At 42.3% G+C, this 18,083-nt stretch overlaps 1 protein-coding gene across 1 annotated transcript in view; it reads right to left on the bottom strand.

The window, feature by feature from the left end:
* The window catches only part of mcf2l2 (MCF.2 cell line derived transforming sequence-like 2), a 139,283-nt gene extending 125,056 nt beyond the window's left edge, over positions 1-14,227 (bottom strand). The window contains exon 1 of the mRNA XM_045688610.1: positions 13,798-14,227. Coding sequence (XP_045544566.1) covers positions 13,798-13,876 — 79 coding nt within the window. The 5' untranslated portion in view covers positions 13,877-14,227. The remainder of the gene's footprint in view (positions 1-13,797) is intronic.
* Between the last annotated feature and the right edge of the window lie 3,856 nt (positions 14,228-18,083).

Genomic DNA, 18,083 nt, shown 5'->3' with positions numbered 1-18,083 from the left:
TCTCTAAGAAGAACATCAAATAGAACATCAAACATCATCTTTGATACAATATGTGGTAAGTATGCTCTATCATTGAGTATTCAAACTACCGAACATGATGTAGTTGGTAGAATTGATTGTGTTTATATACAGAAATCCTCCCTGTACTCCATTTGACTTATACATCAAATGAAATTTTATTTATCACATGCGCAGAGTACAAAAGATGTAGACTTTACCGTGGAATGCTTACTTATGGGCCCTTTTCCAAAAATGCAGAGTTAAAAAGACAAATTTGCAAAAAACAAAACAGGAAATAGTAACACAAAATAACAAGACTATATACAAGGAGTACCGGTATCAAGTCACCTGTACATACAGTTTACAATAACATGGCATTGCCAGGATCCTAGATCTACAAACACTCCTGATGTAATCTCTTACAATATTGTTGGAGAGGAAGTCTGGATATAGCAGTTATTTTGGTTCGGAAGTCCAGATACGTCCAAAAGAGCACGTTTCCCATTGACACTCAGGAAAAGGGCAGCCGTGCAAGAAAACAATAAAAGGATGTGTCAGAAAGGTCCCTTTATCTCCCAATAACAAACCTCACCTAGTGGTGAATATCAAATGAAATCGAAGCCAACACTGCCTCCAAAACCAACACAAGATTGAAGAGATGTCATAACATGGAAGGCTACTGTACATATACAGCTACCATAGGAAAACAAAACCATGTATGTTCCCAGGTATGTTCCTGACAGTATGTTCCTAGGAGGCAAAGGGGGAGGCGGGCATGGGGGCCAGACCAAACCAAAGGTATGTTGTCATGAGGGTTTGATTACAACGGGCAAGGTTTTGGGAGACAATGGGAGTCTGGTTGTGTTTGAGCCCTTTGAAAGTTGAATGAGCCCCAGCTGTGTTATAATCTGGACTTCAGGTGGAGGGAATACCAACCAACCTAATGGAAAGATAGGGCTGAAAATAGGGACCTTGATCATACATTTTATGCCAACATTCATATGGTAACTTGTCCTAGGAACAGAACTAATGGATGTCATTATAGTGCTAAGAGCAGAAAGGATATCTAAGGAAGAGATGTCAAGGTCATGTGACAGTCATTATGGTTTCAGTCATACATTCAGGACATTAAGATGGATTCCCCATTCTCTTATTAACAATCAAATACTTCTTGGAATTTCCACCCTGGCAGTTACAGAAACTGCTGTTTGGCTTTTCCTTTGTTCAGACTAAATATAATTTTATCAGAAAGACCTTTGGAAACAGCCAGTCTAGGAACAACAAAAAGGGAAACAGATCCTCACTTGAATGTACCCAAACAATTTAATTACATTTCAATCTTTAGATCCACATACAGTGCATTCGGAAAGTGTTCAGACCCCTTGACTTTTTCCACATTTTGTTATGTTACAGCCATATTCTAAAATGGATTTAATTTGTTAAAATCCTTAGCAATCTTCACACAATACCCCATAATGACAAAGAGAAATACAGAAATACCTTATTTACATAAGTATACAGACCCTTTGCTATGAGACTCAAAATTGATCTCAGGTGCATCCTGTTTCCATTAATTATCCTTGAGATGTTTCTACAACTTGATATGAGTCCAGCTGTGGTAAATTCAATTGATTGGACATGATTTGGAAAGGCACACACCTGTCTATATAAGATCTCACAGTTGACAGTACATGTCAGAGCAAAAACCAAGCCATGAGGTCGAAGGAATTGTCATTAGAGCTCCAAGACAGGATTGTGTCGAGGCACAGATCTTGGTATGGGTACCAAAACATTTCTGCAGCATTGAAGATCTCCTAGAACACAGTGGCCTCCATCATTCGAAATGGAATAAGTTTGGAAACACCAAGACTCTTCCTAGAGCTGGCCGCCCAGCCAAACTGAGCAATCGGGGGAGAAGGCCCTTGGTCAGGGAGGTGACCAGGAACCTAATGGTCACTCTGACAAAGCTTTAGAGTTCCTTTGTGGAGACGGAAGAGCCTTCCAGAAGGACAATCATCTCTGCAGCACTCCATCTATAACAACACAGGGAGAGAACCAGATGCAGACACCAGAGGCAGATGGTTAGAGTCTCTGATATTTGTTGAAAAACAAGGGGCAGGCAAGAGGCAGGTCGAGGACAGTCAGAAGTTCATAAACCAGGTCAGAGTCCAGAAGGTACAGGGTGGCAAGCATGCACCAGGTCAGGGCAGGCTGAATGGTCAGGCAGGCAGGTACAGTGTCAGGGCAGGCAAAGGGTCAGAACCAGGAGAACTAGAAAAACAGAGACTATCAAAAACAGGAGCACGGACAAACACGCTGGTTGACTTGACAAGACTAACTGGCGACAGACAGAAGACACCAGGATAAATACACAGGGAATAATGGGAACAAATGGGAGACACCTGGTGGGGGGTGGAGACAAGCACAAGACAGGTGAAACAGATCAGGGTGTGACACCACCAATCAGGCCTTTATGGTAGAGTGGCCAGACGGAAGCCACTCCTCAGTAAAAGACACATGGAGTTTGGAGTTTGCCAAAAGGCAACTAAAGACTCTCAGACTATGAGAAACAAGATTCTCTGGTCTGATGAAACCAAGATTGAACTCTTTGGCCTGAATGCCAAGCGTCACGTCTGGAGGAAACCTGGCACCATCTCTACGGTGAAGCATGGTGATGCAGCATCATGCTGTGGGGATGTTTTTCAGCGTGAGGGACTGGGAGACTAGTCAGGATCGCGGGAAAGATGAACAGAGCAAGGTACAGAGAGATCCTTGATTAAAAACCTGCTCCAGTACTCAGGACCTCAGACTGGGATGAAGGTTCACCTTCCAACAGGACAACGACCCTAAGCACACAGCCAAGACAATGCAGAAGTGGCTTCGGGACAAGTCTCTGAATGTCCTTGAGTGGCCCAGCCAGAGCCCGGACTTCAACCCAATCGAACATCTCTGGAGAGACCTGAAAATAGCTGTGCAGCGAGGCTCCCCATCCAACCTGACAGAGCTTGATAGAATTTGCAGAGAAGAATGGGATAAACTCCCCAAATACAGGTGTGCCAAGCTTGTAGCGTCACTCCCAAGAAGACTCAAGGCTATAATCTCTGCCAAAGGTGCTTCAACAAAGTACTGAGTAAAGGGTCTGAATACTTATGTAAATATATTTCAGTAAACATTCCTAAAAACCAGTGTTTGCTTTGTCATTATGGGGTATTGTGTGTAGATTGATTAGGGGAAAAAACTAATTCATTTTAGAATAAGGCTTTAATGTAACAAAATGTTGAAAAAGTCAAGGGGTCTGAATACTTTCCGAATGCACTGTATTTTCAAGGCTCAGCAGCTAACTGTACACCATATGGAGAAGTGACTGACAAATGCTGTACATTCCATTCTCAGGATAATCACACATAAGAGAGGGTGCATGTCTACACATTGTGTCAGAGTGAGTTGGCTGAGCATGCGCACACGCATGTACGCACGCACGCACACACACACACTATAAAAAGACAGGCACTGAGGGTTTGTGGGACCTTGTAAGGTTTTACAAAAACTGCTATCAACGGCTTCTGGGTAGGTTATTTTGTGACATCATTCAACTTTGAGGAATATTGCCAGCTAGTCTTTTTCCACACGTTTAAAAAAGTCAGACAGGACAGCTTTATCCAACCATAGACACACGCCGATTCAGATTTTGGAATAAAAACCTGAAGCTATTTTTTCTGCTGTCATTGCCACTTCTCCACAGAAGGAAACAATCAAAATGGTGCATGCTTGCATGTTATAAGACATGTTCTACTCAGTATTCTTTCAAAGGTGGTTGTGATGTGGAGCTTTTCTATCCTGGACAATGAAAGCCATTTGACATGCAGATAGGAAAGCAACCTGGCATACACTATCTGAGAAGGTGACAACTGCCTATTCATAAATGCATCAGTCTAATAATATTAGAAGGAAAGGCACACCACAGATAGCAGCTGCAGACTAATGAAATCTCACCAAAGCATTAACATATAGCAGAGCCTTTAACATTAACATATAGCAGGGCCTTAGCAGATCAACATCAATCAACTACCTGACAGATCCCCACTTGTCTTTTCCTAATAGCACTGACTTCGCTGATAACTACTTTATTGAAGTAAAATGCTCTTACTACAACTGTGATATGTGGTTGTCTCATCTAGCTATCTTAAGATGAATGCATTGCACTAAGGATAAGAGTGTCTACTAAATTAGTAAAATAAAACGTCAAATGGCAGGTGGATGAAGCGAGGGAGAGGAACTGAGGAGGAGGGTGAGAGGGAAGAGAGGGAGGACATACTTCTGGCTGACTCGTGTGCTACCCGCACGCCGGACACTGCGAAGGGATGGTCTGGTACCGCGGAGAGCCGTCCATCATCCCACCACAGCAGAGCATCTAAATATCTGCACCAGTCATCTCTAATATAGAGTCTGAGTGTGTGTGTTTGTGTGCAAGGGGTGGCTTTCCTGCACAGCAGCCTGTGTAGTTCCTTCCTACTCAGTGCCTAGTATAGCCAAGGTCAGTCCAGACTTCAGCTCAGGGAGACAGTAGGGAGACAGGGACAGACAGAACTCTGAGTGGCTAGCAGATCGTCACTCTCCTCCCAGGCTTAGAGCTCCTGAATCCCCCCCGGTCTGCTATTCATGTCCCCTGGACACTCTTCTCTTACAGTGCCTTGCATCTGATAGCCCGGTCTCTCAGAGCAGCACAACTCTAACACACCACACACACTGCATACAGTACACACACACCAGGTCCCCTGCCAGCCTCTACCACCACAAGTATTTCTCTTCAGTCCAGGGAGGCAGTGAGCTGCTGCCTCTGACCTCTGCCTAGGTCTCTTCCCTCCACTTCCCTCTCTTTGTCAGGCACATGCAACAGAGAATAATCACAAACCCTTCTTAGCTAACCTCTATCAAAGCTCAGGTGACTTCACACTCAGGTGAGAATCTAACAGTGAAATGCACCATCACTGTGAAGCACAACATGGAAACATAGAAGCAATGGAAACTGAAAAAGAACTCTGTCATACATTCCAATGTGAATTTATAGGGCATTTTGAACTACCAGCTCTATTCGTAACAAGGTTCCCACAAGGTGTTCACAGGGTAATCACCGTCCTTTCTGAACGTCTTCAGCCTGTAAGCACACAGAACTCCTTACTCAAGACGTCACAAGGAAACACCACTCAATCACCAGCCCCTACCTACTGCTATCTACTGAGCAGGCTTCTCCAGTACCACAACTAGCATACATCACATGCTATGAAACAGCTGTTTCACACCACTCATAGGCAAAATAACCATAGGAGCCAGACCTGTATGAGTGTCAAACACACAGAAAATGTCCATGAAGGTTTAAAGTAGATAATACAGTCACTTACACATAACTGAGCCCATGGTGAGGTCTTTCTGTCTGGACCAGACCGACAGTCCTGCCCTGAGGACTCCAGCTGTGGTATGGAGAGCCGCGCAGAGCACCGCAGAGCAGATTCCTTACTGTGTGTGTTTCTGTGAGTGTGTGGGTGCATGTGTATGTGTTCTGTCAGGGCTCTCGCCAGCAGTCTGAGTTGAAGTCTTGTGACCAGTGGAGCTCAGGAGACTGGCATAGTTTACACCAATCTCCTCAACAATGTCCTGAGGCACTGGGGGCTTCCCTTTCCTCCCCCACCCTGCCCGACATTCAGCCGTTGTGCTGTGTGGCCACCGTGCGTCAAGAACCCACCACAGCTTTTCCTCCTTCTGGCTGTAGCTCATTCACTGGCCTGGCCTTGTCTCGGAAGCACTTTCTCACCCCTCCCTCCCAAGACACTCTCAGTGGACAAGGGTATGTATCACATGAGAATAAACACACAAGAATATTATCAGTTATACTCAGTCATACTGTATCTAAGTTACACCCATGGGCATGGCAGTTATTTGTTTGTTTATTTGTTTATTCAGATCCTCATTAGCTTTTGCAGAAGCAGCAGCTACTCTTCCTGGGGTCCACAAAAATCACAAAACAGCAACAAAACACTAATACACTGATAGACAAGGACAGTCACACAAATGTAAAATAATAAAATACAACAACACAAATGATGTGCGTGTTGGAGTGTGTGCATGTGTTTGTGTGTCCCCTCACATTTAGGGGGCTAAGTTTGGAGAACTGCTATTTGCAAAAAAGAAGGAGAAATCCTACTACTCCAATATAACTTTTTTACACCACACAGCATACTGTAACAACTGAAGAGGCAAAGGAGTTACCAACCATTACATAAAAATGTGTCCTTTTAGTGTCCAAGCAAACACCAATATGTGTGATACTGTAGCCTTGATGTTTGTCACAGGAAATTGTAACCAGTGGGCTTCCTGTCTTTAAAGAGATATAACACACAGGTCTGTATCTTAAAGCTTACCTTTCCACTGGCTGATAAACATATATTACTCTCGCTAGCTAATATTAATACACTAGTCTATTCAGGGAGCAGTTTATTGACATGATATGCCTTTTTTAGCATTAGTGTTTACCTCTGCATGCCCCAACAATACACTTTAACAACAATAGACCACAGCTCAGTCCACAAAGATGGCTTGTTCTGTCACAGCTCAAACATACCGTACAGCGCACATGTGGTGATATGCCACTTTTTGCATTTAATGTAAAGAAGTGAAATGTCCCACCTTTCTTTTTAGATGACTTTGAGATAAGTCTCCACAGCCTACGTTCAGATAGTTGGTCTCTCAAGCTGAGAGAATGGCAGGGTCCAGACTCCTATTCCCAGGTGTTGTAGAGGTGGAGCGATTACTTAATGTGAGTAGAACTATCCTTAGTTCAGTTCAACAGTATGATTTTGAATCACTATATTGACAGTATCTATTTTAAACCACTATGCTAATGAAACAGCATGAAAGACTACAAAAGCAGTAACTCCTGCAAGCATATTATAACAACATTTGCACTGTTTGTTTTTCAACTTAAGGGCAAGGAGTCAATTCCATCATATGACATCACCATGTTTCTCTGTCAGCAGAAGCAGGGATGACCTTTACCATTGGGACATGTGCTCTAAAAACAGAAAAACAGGAACAAGATGCTGGCATATAAGAAGTCTGGATCTGGAGATCACACTTCCCATTTCCACGTCCTCTGCAGCCCTCCCTGAACCATGACCTATTCAGTTCTGAAGCCTGATCAGCCGGCCAGCCCTTACCATCACCCATGGTTGACATCAACGAATCACAGGGCTATACGCCTGCACTATAAGCCTGCACTGCATGGGTCCAATGTTTGCAGTAAGGCCACATTATACTAGTGTCACTGGCATCTGGCAGTCACTCCTCCCTCCAGAGAAAACACACACACACACACACACACACACACACACACACACACACACACACACACACACACACACACACACACACACACACACACACACACACACACACACACACACACACACACACACACAAGGATGGTGAGGTTTAGTACTGTATATGTGAGCTCTGACCAGCACCATGCTGGTAGTCAAGAGGTCCAGGGTCACACACACTGAGTCAGATAACCACATGTAACCGGTGTGAAATGGCTAGCTAGTCAGCGGGGTGCGCGCTAATAGCGTTTCAATCGGTGACGTCACTCGCTCGGAGACCTTGAAGTAGTTGTTTCCCTTGCTCAGCAAGGGTCGCGGCTTTTGTGGAGCGATAGGTAACGATGCTTCGAGGGTGTCAGTTGTTGATGTGTGCAGAGGGTCCCTGGTTCGAGCCCAGGTAGGGGCGAAACTGTTACCCACATACAGTGTCTTTTATCTCTTCCTGCTATTGTAATGAGGCTCGCACATGTATGTTGTCATGTCAACACAAAGTCACCCTGTTTTTAAAAGATAGATATTGGATGGTTCATCTGGTCCTCTTCACAAGTAGTACATGACTAAATTACAATCGAGTCCGTCAAGTCCAAATAGCATATATTTACCTTCCCTTTGTTGATTTATCTGACAGGAACAACCCTACCCAGTCTGAAAAACCATTGTTAAAATATGTGAGAACATCATGAAAAAAGATAGTTTCAGCACCATTTAATAATAAATTAGCAGTATGTTGTCCCACATTTAGAGCTGTTGTAAACATCTGGTCTATTATCTGATGTATAAATTGTTAGTGCTGTGAACCTCAGTTACCAGGGCAGGAGCAGAGCATGCATCAAATCTCTCAATTGTGAGAGGCACTGAGGATAGGAAATCAATCCAAAGATCAGGTCTGCTGTGACTGCACACAATATACAGCAGCCCCTTGCGAGATAGATTAAGGTTCTAAACATCTGCAGTGTTATTGTCTACAATGAATCGACACAGTGGCCTTGAGAGGTAATTATTCTCAAAAACAATGCCCTGTGGGGGGGTGAGCAAACCTTGCTGCAAACCTTCCTACCCACCTTCACAGAGTGGAGGGTCATGGGGTCAAGGTCACAGAAGGAGAATGGGGAGTAGTAATCCTAAGTACTCCCTCTGTGTGTCCTAGGCTGACCTAGTAGGACTCCTCTCTTCCCCCTACGTGCCATCTGGTTTCCCAAGCATACTGTGGAGCTTGACCTCGTTTGATCTGATCTGAGGGGCCACCCTGAGCCCTCTAGGACTCGAGTAGTTACACTAGAGTCAGAAATTAGGCCAGACTCTCAAATATATGTTCATATCTTATGGCTCAGTGGGTTATTGTTCCATTGTGTTACTGTGAGCACAAGTCAAATGCTGGCCAAAGCCCAAAGGGGACTGTGCGAAAAAAGACAAACGTTTTCCAAAGGATGTCGAGAGCCCATTTCACGTAAAGCAGGGACAAATAGGAAGCCGTGTGAATACAGCCTACGTCATAAAAACAAGGTTGGCCTGGCTGGGTAAACAAGCCCAGAGCTGTCTGGGGTTATGTCACCAGGGATATTGATGGCTGGAACCCCAATCTGACCTAAAGAGGTTCAAAGATGTTGACAACCTATGACTGATACAAAAACAAATAGCCTATGATGTGCCTGCAGATTCTATGCACTTGTGCCAATGTGTAACATTGCAATTTTGTTTAAATCAAATCGACAAATAATATAATCTTGAATCACTACAAACATTAAATCCTAAATCCACATAATCTAAAATCCAAACACGGAGATAAAGTTGACGGCATTGTTGTGAGGGGATATGATTTCAGAGGTGAGAGGTAAGGAAGGAAGGCATCTGCTCAAGCCGTTTGAGATGATGAACACCAGGGCTGCTGTTCCAACAGGAGAGAGGATAACCCTTTGACCTTCCCATTGTTTACCTCTCTGCGTATGGGACAGTTTTTTATAGATCTGAATTGTGTCTCATTCTGTGCCAAGGCTTATGAATGTACTATCAGTATCACAGAATAACATGGCATCAGGCCCTCATGGTGGCATCTGGTATTGATTTTAGAGAAGAGCACTGACCCTTTGGCTGCTAAGCCGATGAGGGATGGGCACATAGATAAAGGGAGGGACAAAACAATGCTGATTTCTATTTATCTATCTGTGATAACCTGCACAAACCAACATCGCAGATGTCCATAGAGTTTCAATAGATTCATGGCTTACTGTAAGAGGATATAACTACCACAGTGCCATAGTTACAACAAAATGAATGACAGACAAGTTAGCCAACATTTATGGTGAGAGAAACCATAAACATGCTCACACAAAATACATAACGTCAAGGATAGAGGTCTGTGTTGTAGAGCCAGCAGAACATGAACATTGTCATGTCAATTATCACTTATCAGTGAAAATTATGCTTGAAACGAAATGCCTCCGGAAACCATATATTGTAGTTATTACTCTGACATTTTAATGTGTTTTCCAGCCTTGGTGCCTTTATGATTCCCAGTCAGCTGCAAGCTGTGTCTTTATTCTGTGCTCATGTTTGGAAGTGGTTGTATTTTCTTTTTCTATAGGCCTATAGACTGTTTCATTTCCCTGTGTTAACCACATACTGTATATGGGGCCAGCCATGAGTGGCCAGACCATACTAATCCTCTTAGTTCAATTAGCAACGGGTGACTGATGCCACACATTTCCATTCTTCTACTCTGCTAAATAGTACAGTGTGCAAAATTAGGGTTACTGCTACACTGGGCCAAATTCTTTGCACACAATGAGGTTAAGAATTCAACCAGTAATACTGAGTTTAAAATTTCCTGTATGGAAATGTAATTCTTCATATTAGAAATCCTTGGGGTGTGTTATGGAGGATTTCCCAGTACACAAGAAGCGTTGTACTACTGTAATTCCTCTGTTGCTATAGAGGCAACAAAGCATAACATACTTTTGCCTGACCTTTTCTTCCTGAAAACTATTTGAAGGTTCATTTCAATTAGGTCATGTATTTTCCTCTAACTATCATTTGTTTGGGAGAGCTGTGACTGGATACAAATACCCGCGCAGCCTTCACTTTCTGGCAACTATGATGTCACCTGCCACCAATGAGAGCTCAGATAAGGCTTGAATCTCTCTCTTTCTCTCTCCCTGTGAGTCATGGAGCCTGTTACAAGGTTTTAATTGCAATAATACCTCTGAATACCTCAGCTGCCAAGCTCACCATTTCCCACTCATGGCATAAAATGTCAAGTATGTGATTGAAGCTGCACAGTTCTACATCCCTTACAGATGAACAGAGGGGTGTGTCTTTGATCTTAAATAAATCAATGGAGAATAAATGCCACTAGCAAAATAACATTACTGTCATCAGCATCTTGTGTAGCAAGTCAATCATCTTCTGTATAGAGAAGCTCATTATGAACCTTTTATAAAGGACACTTTGGGGATACAGTATTTAGGTCAGATTGGTGTAATAACACACAGTTGAAGTCGGAAGTTTACATACACTTAGGTTGGAGTCATTAAAACTCGTTTTTCAACCACTTCACAAATTTCTTGTTAAGAAACTATAGTTTTGGCATGTCGGTTAGGACATCTACTTTGTGCATGACAAGTAATCTTTCCAACAATTGTTTACAGACAGATTATTTCACTTATAATTCACTGTATCACAACTCCAGTGGGTCAGAAGTTTACATACACTAAGTTGACTGTGCCTTTAAACAGCTTGGAAAATTCCAGAAAATGATGTCATGGCTTTAGAAACTTCTGATAGGCTAATTGACATCATTCAAGTCAATTGGAGGTGTACCTGTGGATGTATTTTAAGGCCTACCTTCAAACTCAGTGCCTCTTTGCTTGACATCATGGGAAAATCTAAAGAAATCAGCCAAGACCTCAGAAAAACAATTGTAGACCTCCACAAGTCTGGTTCATCCTTGGGAGCAATTTCCAAACGCCTGAAGGTACCACGTTCATCTGTACAAACAATAGTACACAAGTATAAACACCATGGGAGCACGCAGCCGTCATACCGCTCAGGAAGGAGACGCGTTCTGTCTCCTAGAGATGAATGTACTTTGGTGTGAAAAGTGCATATCAATCCCAGAACAACAGCAAAGGACCTTGTGAAGATGCTGGAGGAAACAGGTACAAAAGTATCTATATCCACAGTAAAGCGAGTCCTATGTCGACATAACCTGAAAGGCTGCTCAGCATGGAAGAAGCCACTGCTCAAAAACCGCCATAAAAAAGCCAGACTATGGTTTGCAACTGCACATGGGGACAAAGATCGTACTTTTTGGAGAAATGTCCTCTGGTCTGATGAAACAAAAATGGAACTGTTTGGCCATAATGACCATCGTTATGTTTGGAGTAAAAAGGGGGAGGCTTGCAAGCCAAAGAACACCATCTCAACCATGAAGCACGGGGGTGGCAGCATCATGTTGTGGGGGTGCTCTGCTGCAGGAGGGACTGGTGCACTTCACAAAATAGATGGCATCATGAGGCAGGAACATTATGTGGGTATATTGAAGCAACATCTCAAGACATCAGTCAGGAAGTTAAAGCTTGGTCGCAAATTGGTCTTCCAAATGGACAATGACCCCAAGCATACTTCCAAAGTTGTGGCAAAATGGCTTAAGGACAACAAAGTCAAGGTATTGGAGTGGCCATCACAAAGCCCTGACCTCAATCATATAGATAATTTGTGGGCAGAACTGAAAAAGCGTGTGCGAGCAAGGAGGCCTACAAACCTGACTCAGTTACACCAGCTATGTCAGGAGGAAGGGGCCAAAATTCACCCAGCTTATTGTGGGAAGCTTGTGGAAGCCTACCCAAAACATTTGACCCAAGTTAAACAATTTAAAGGCAATGCTACCAAATACTAATTGAGTGTAAATAAACTTCTGACCCACTGGAAATGTGATGAAAGAAGTAAAAGCTGAAATAATTAATTCTCTCTTATTATTCTGACATTTCACATTATTAAAATAAAGTGGTGATCCTACCTGACCTAAGACAGGGAATTTTTACTGGGATTAAATGTCAGGAATTGTGAAAAATTGAGTTTAAATGTATTTGGCTAAGGTGTATGTAAACTTCCGACTTCAACTGTATTATCACGACAGCGATCTATAACGCTCAACATATAACATGACACTGATGATAATTGGGGGTCTCGGATAAATTGGGGGCGTGAGAGATGCAAGCAGCAACACAGGGGAGGCTGCTTCCATAAATCAATAGGGCCTGATGCACACAAGCCTGGGCTATCTCAGTTTCTATGGTAACTGCCTGCATGGTCCCCTCCCCCATGGATGGCTGCTGACTGCCTGCCTCACTAGAGCCATGATAGAAGACACTCCGTAACAATCTCCAGCGTGGCACAATAACCTACTTCCTCTGCCCAGCCCGGAAGACCCGGATGTAGAATGTGAAATGATGGTCAACAAGAGGAATTGAGAGAGGGGGAAATAGGAATCTAAAGAGATTTATATTAGGTTTTCTGTTTTCTTTGGCTAATAACATTGACTTTCATTAAATAGCTAATGAAACCCATAGATACCAGTAAATACAGTATATCTATCTTCATGATGATATACATATTAGCGCTTAAATGTGGTTATAGTGATTTACAATTAAATTCATAATAAGAATGGGATGGGATTTCCAGATAATGGAAAAATCCTTTTCAATATAGGAGCATAGGACCACAAGCATTTCGCTACATCACAAGCATTTCACTACATCACAAGCATTTTGCTACACCACATGCATTTCGCTACATCACAAACATTTCGCTACATCACAAGCATTTCGCTACATCACAAGTATTTTGTTACACCACAAGCATTTCGCTACATGCGCATTAACATCTTCTAACCATGTGTATGTGACAAAATAACATTTGATTTCTCTTTGATTTGATTTGACAATCACACTCTCTGATGACACCCCTCTGAAATTCTGTGACAACTAGTTACTACACCAGCATAGTATGAGAAGTCTGACTGGTGTGAGGAACATGATGCGTCCATTATGAATCTATACAATAATAAAATATAAATCCACATACCAGATCCCACTAGATATAACCACATACTTCATGGTTATTTGTGTAACGTTGACTATGACCTTGAACTAACTATGTAAATTGCAGCTATAATGATCAGCCCAAATCTGACATTTCTACCAGTTTAGACCATACATTTACACATGTATCTCTATTATAAAGCAATTCCATATCTGAGCATTTCTAAGGATACTGCCTGGAATAGGGAGACCATCCAGGGAGCAGCTGCTGGGTATCACCTCCCTGCTCCCTCTTTCTCTCCCTGGTACATACCCCTTCCCTCCCCACAACCCCCAGTGTGGCTGATGGCTGATGGCTGATGGAGGGATGAAGACAGGACACTCACCGACATGTGTGATGACACAGTCCACACGCTGCTGGAACTCCTGCAGAGACATCTCCTCCTCTCTTAGCCAGCAGAGCATCTCAGGGTGTGTGCAGCTTTGGCTCTCCTCTCTCCCCTCCTCTGCTCTACTCTCCACCACTCTCCTTTGTCAATCCGCTCCCTCACCGGAGGCTGAAGGACCCTTCACACACAAAGCACAGTGCCACTCCCAGTCCGAAAGCACCTCAGAGATGATGTGAGAGAAGGGAAGAAACTTCAGGGTCTGCGGATATCTCTAACTCCACAAAAAATATATATTTTCCTCAAAAAGTGCAATACAATTTAGCATAGTATGTGTATGTGTCCTTAATAATGGATGGATACACACACGCTCACTGGGTGAGCCAATCAGGAGGGGCTAACACTGCTTTCAGGCTGATGCTCGGCTTGCTGTAATAAAGGCTGAGTCAGACACCAGGAAGCAAATCAGAGAGCAGCTACCTGCCTTGGGGAGATAGGGGGCTAATGGATTCACTAACACAAAACCTGGAGCTATAGAGCCACTGGAATGGAGCTACAGTACCACTTCGGCTATGATGAAAATGTTGCTTCTAAAAAAAATCTGCTTAATCTAAATGGCAGATAATATCAAATAATATCATATACATTTAAAATATAATATTGTAAGTAAAGGATTTCATTTTCAAGTAATCAATTTTAATAATGGAAATGTGTAGGCTGAAATAGGCTGTTAGCGTACAGAAACTAAATATGTAGTTCTGGGACTCTTGAAAAACGGGACAATCTCAACTCGTTTTTTTCACAAATATTTTTATTCATATTAACAAAATTGGAAATATATATTTTGATAGACCAAAGTATCAGCTATCACACCATGTAAGGGAACAACCTACTAATTCTAGATTTGTTTCATAAAATGCACCTAACTGGATTTATGTCAACTCCGTAAGACATTTCAATTCTACATTTATTGTCCAACAAGTTTTTAAAGGCTTTGATTGTTTAAGTCTAACATTAGATTATTGAACTATATAATACAAATATTTTTTTGGTTTTGTTTTATAGCATTAGGAACACCTGCTTTTCCATGGCATAGATAGACTGATCAGGTAAATCCAGGTGAAAGCTATAATCCCTTACTGATGTCACCTATTAAATCCACTTCAATCAGGGAGAAGTAGGTTAAAGAAGGATTTTTAAGCCTTGAGACAATTGAGACATGGATTATGTATGTGTTCCATTCAGAGGGGGAATGGGCAAGACAAAAAATGTAAGTGCCTTTGAACGGGGTATGGTAGTAGGTGCCAGGTGCACTGGTTTGAATGTGTCAAGAACTGAAATGCTCCTGGCTTTTTCACACTCAACAGTTTCCTGTGTGTATCAAGAATGGTCCACCACCCAAAGGACATCCAGCCAACTTGACACAACTGTGTGAAGCACTGGAATCAACATGGGCTAGCATCCCTGTGGAACTCTTTCGACACCTTGTAGAGTCCATGCCCCAACAAAATGAGGCTGTTCTGATGGCAAAAGGGTGGTGCAACTCAATATTAGGAAGGTGTACCTAATGTTTTGTACACTCAGGGCATTTATAAAGCAAACATCATCCCTTAGGTCTAGCACAGCAAATGCTTCAATAGTTTAAGCATATGTTGCAGATCAGTGCTTACATTTATTTCAGAATATTGTCAAATAAAATGTATATTAAGGGGGTTAGCCATCAGTGACAGATTTGACGAGCCACACATAATATGAAACATGATCTATTTGAAAATCCCCAATATAAACATAACCATTCTATCAGATCTTCCAGTACTCTGACGGAGTTGACGTGAGACAAAAATCTGACGGAGTTAACAAAAATTGCATTTTTCTTCATTCAAGTGGTGTAAAAAGTACACATTTTGTTTTTCCTCAGTTGCTTTATGACTCTAAAATATACATAAAAAAAAACATATTTGAACCAAAATTCATATTCTATCCATCAGATAGATGGAGTTGACAGTTTATGGTTGTGACCATGGTGATTTCGAATTACAGTGCATTCGGAAAGTATTCGGATCCCTTGACTTTTTCCACATTTTGTTAGATTACAGCTTTATTCTAAAATGGATTTTAAAAAATCCTCATCAATCTACACACAATACCCCATAATGGCAAAGCGAAAACAGTTTTTTTGCATTTTTCGCAAATGTATTAAAGATAAAAAATAGAAATACCTTATTTACATAAGTATTCAGACCCTTTGCTATGAGACTCGAAATTGAGCCCAGGAGCATCCTGTTTCAATTGATCATACTTGATATGATTCTACAACGTGATTGGAGTCCAGCTGTGGTAAATTCAATTGATTGGACATGATTTGGAAAGGTACATACCTGTCTATATAAGGTCCCACAGTTGACAGTGCATGTCAGAGCAAAACCCAAGCCATGAGGTCAAAGGAATTGTCTGTAGAGCTCCGAGACAGGATTGTGTCGAGGCACAGATCTGGGGAAGGGTACCAAAACATTTCTGCAGCATTGAAGGTCCCCAAAAACACAGTGGCCTCCATCATTCTTAAATGGAAGAAGTTTGGAACCACCAAGACTCTTCCTAGAACTGAGCAATCGGGGGAGAAGAGCCTTGGTCATGGAGGTGACCAAGAAGCAGATGGTCACTCTGACAGAACTCCAGAATTTCTCTGTGGAGATGGGAGAACCTTCCAGAAAGACAACCATCTCTGCAGCACTCCACCAATCAGGCCTTTATGGTAGAGTCGCCAGATGGAAGCCACTCCTCAGTAAAAGACACATGACAGCCTGCTTGGAGTTTGCCAAAAGGCACCTAAAGGACTCAGACCATGAGAAACAAGATTCTCTGGTCTGATGAAATCAAGATTGAAGTCTTTGGCCTGAATACCAAGTGTCACGTCTGGAGGAAACCTGGCACTCTTTCTACGGTGAAGCATGGTGGTGGCAGCATCAGGCTGTGGGGATGTTTTCAGGAGCAGGGACTGATAGACTAGGCAGTTTCGAGGGAAAGATGAATGGAGCAAAGTACAGAGATATCCTTGATGAAAAACATCTCTGGAGGGACCTGAAAATAGCTGTGCAGCGACGCTCCCTATCCAAACTGACAGATCTTGAGAGAGTCTGCCCCGAAGAATGTGAGAAACTCCCCAAATACAGGTGTGCCAAGCTTGTAGCGTCATACCCAAAGACTTGAGGCTGTAATTGCTGCCAAAAGTGCTTCAACAAAGTACTGAGTAAAGGGTCTGAATACTTATCTAAATGTGATATTTCTGTTTTTTTATTTTTCATAATTTTGCAAACATTTGTGAAACCTGTTTTTGCTTTGTCATCATGGGGTATTGTGTATAGATTGATTAAAATAATGTAATACATTTTAGAATAAGGCTGTAACGTAACAAAATGTGGAAAAGGTCAAGGGGTCTGAATACTTTCAGAATACACTGTAGTTTGTTTAAATCTATCAAAAGTTTCAAACTTTGCAGACCATGAGCAGTCTATCTAACTATTGGAACAACTCACTGGGCAAAAACAGGTTGAATCAACTTTAGCTAAGTAAACAACATATTTCTTTAGGGTAGTTTTGGTGTAGCTCAACTTCTTCCATTGTGAAGTAACATGGTAGCTTGGTAACCTATATTTTCAAAGTAGCTTCCCCATCACTGGCTGTATTAATACAGAGTGTATTAATAGTGTAATGTCATGCAAGAAAGCATGATTCAATACAATAAGGTCAACCCATCCCTCTACTACTCTGTCCCACATTTTGATGAACGCAAACATGCAAGCCAAGGGCATTATCTTCTTACCACACGTTGTTGCCCTTGGGACCTTGGCGATTGCCTAGGAGACGAGCATCGAGCAGCCGCCCCATAGACATCTGCGCCCCTAATGTCACTCCCATAGAAATAGAAATGGTCTCTCCATTACCCCAGGCGACAATCATGAATAACTGACAGCTGGTCGTGACTGGTGATGAGGCATACAAAATGAAAATGTGTAAGGGATAATCAACGAGGGGCTATGCGTTCTATGGAAAATAATGTTGAAGGACGCCAAAGGTGTTTTCCATGACGATGAAACTTGAGTTGAAATTACCTTCCAAGGAGTTGCGTTATTTTCCAGAGAAAGCATTGAGCCCCGAGATAATTATCCCTTTTATACCATGGCTATAATTCAACACATATGCCACTAGAAATGTGTTCATTAATTTGCCAGTAGAAATGTGTTCAACATCTGAAGTAGCTAGCAAGTTTACTAGATAGCTACAATAGT

Source organism: Salmo salar, chromosome ssa10 (assembly GCF_905237065.1).
Source record: "Salmo salar chromosome ssa10, Ssal_v3.1, whole genome shotgun sequence".
In the NCBI taxonomy this organism is placed as follows: domain Eukaryota; kingdom Metazoa; phylum Chordata; class Actinopteri; order Salmoniformes; family Salmonidae; genus Salmo; species Salmo salar.
This window is presented reverse-complemented; position numbering and strand designations above follow the sequence as displayed.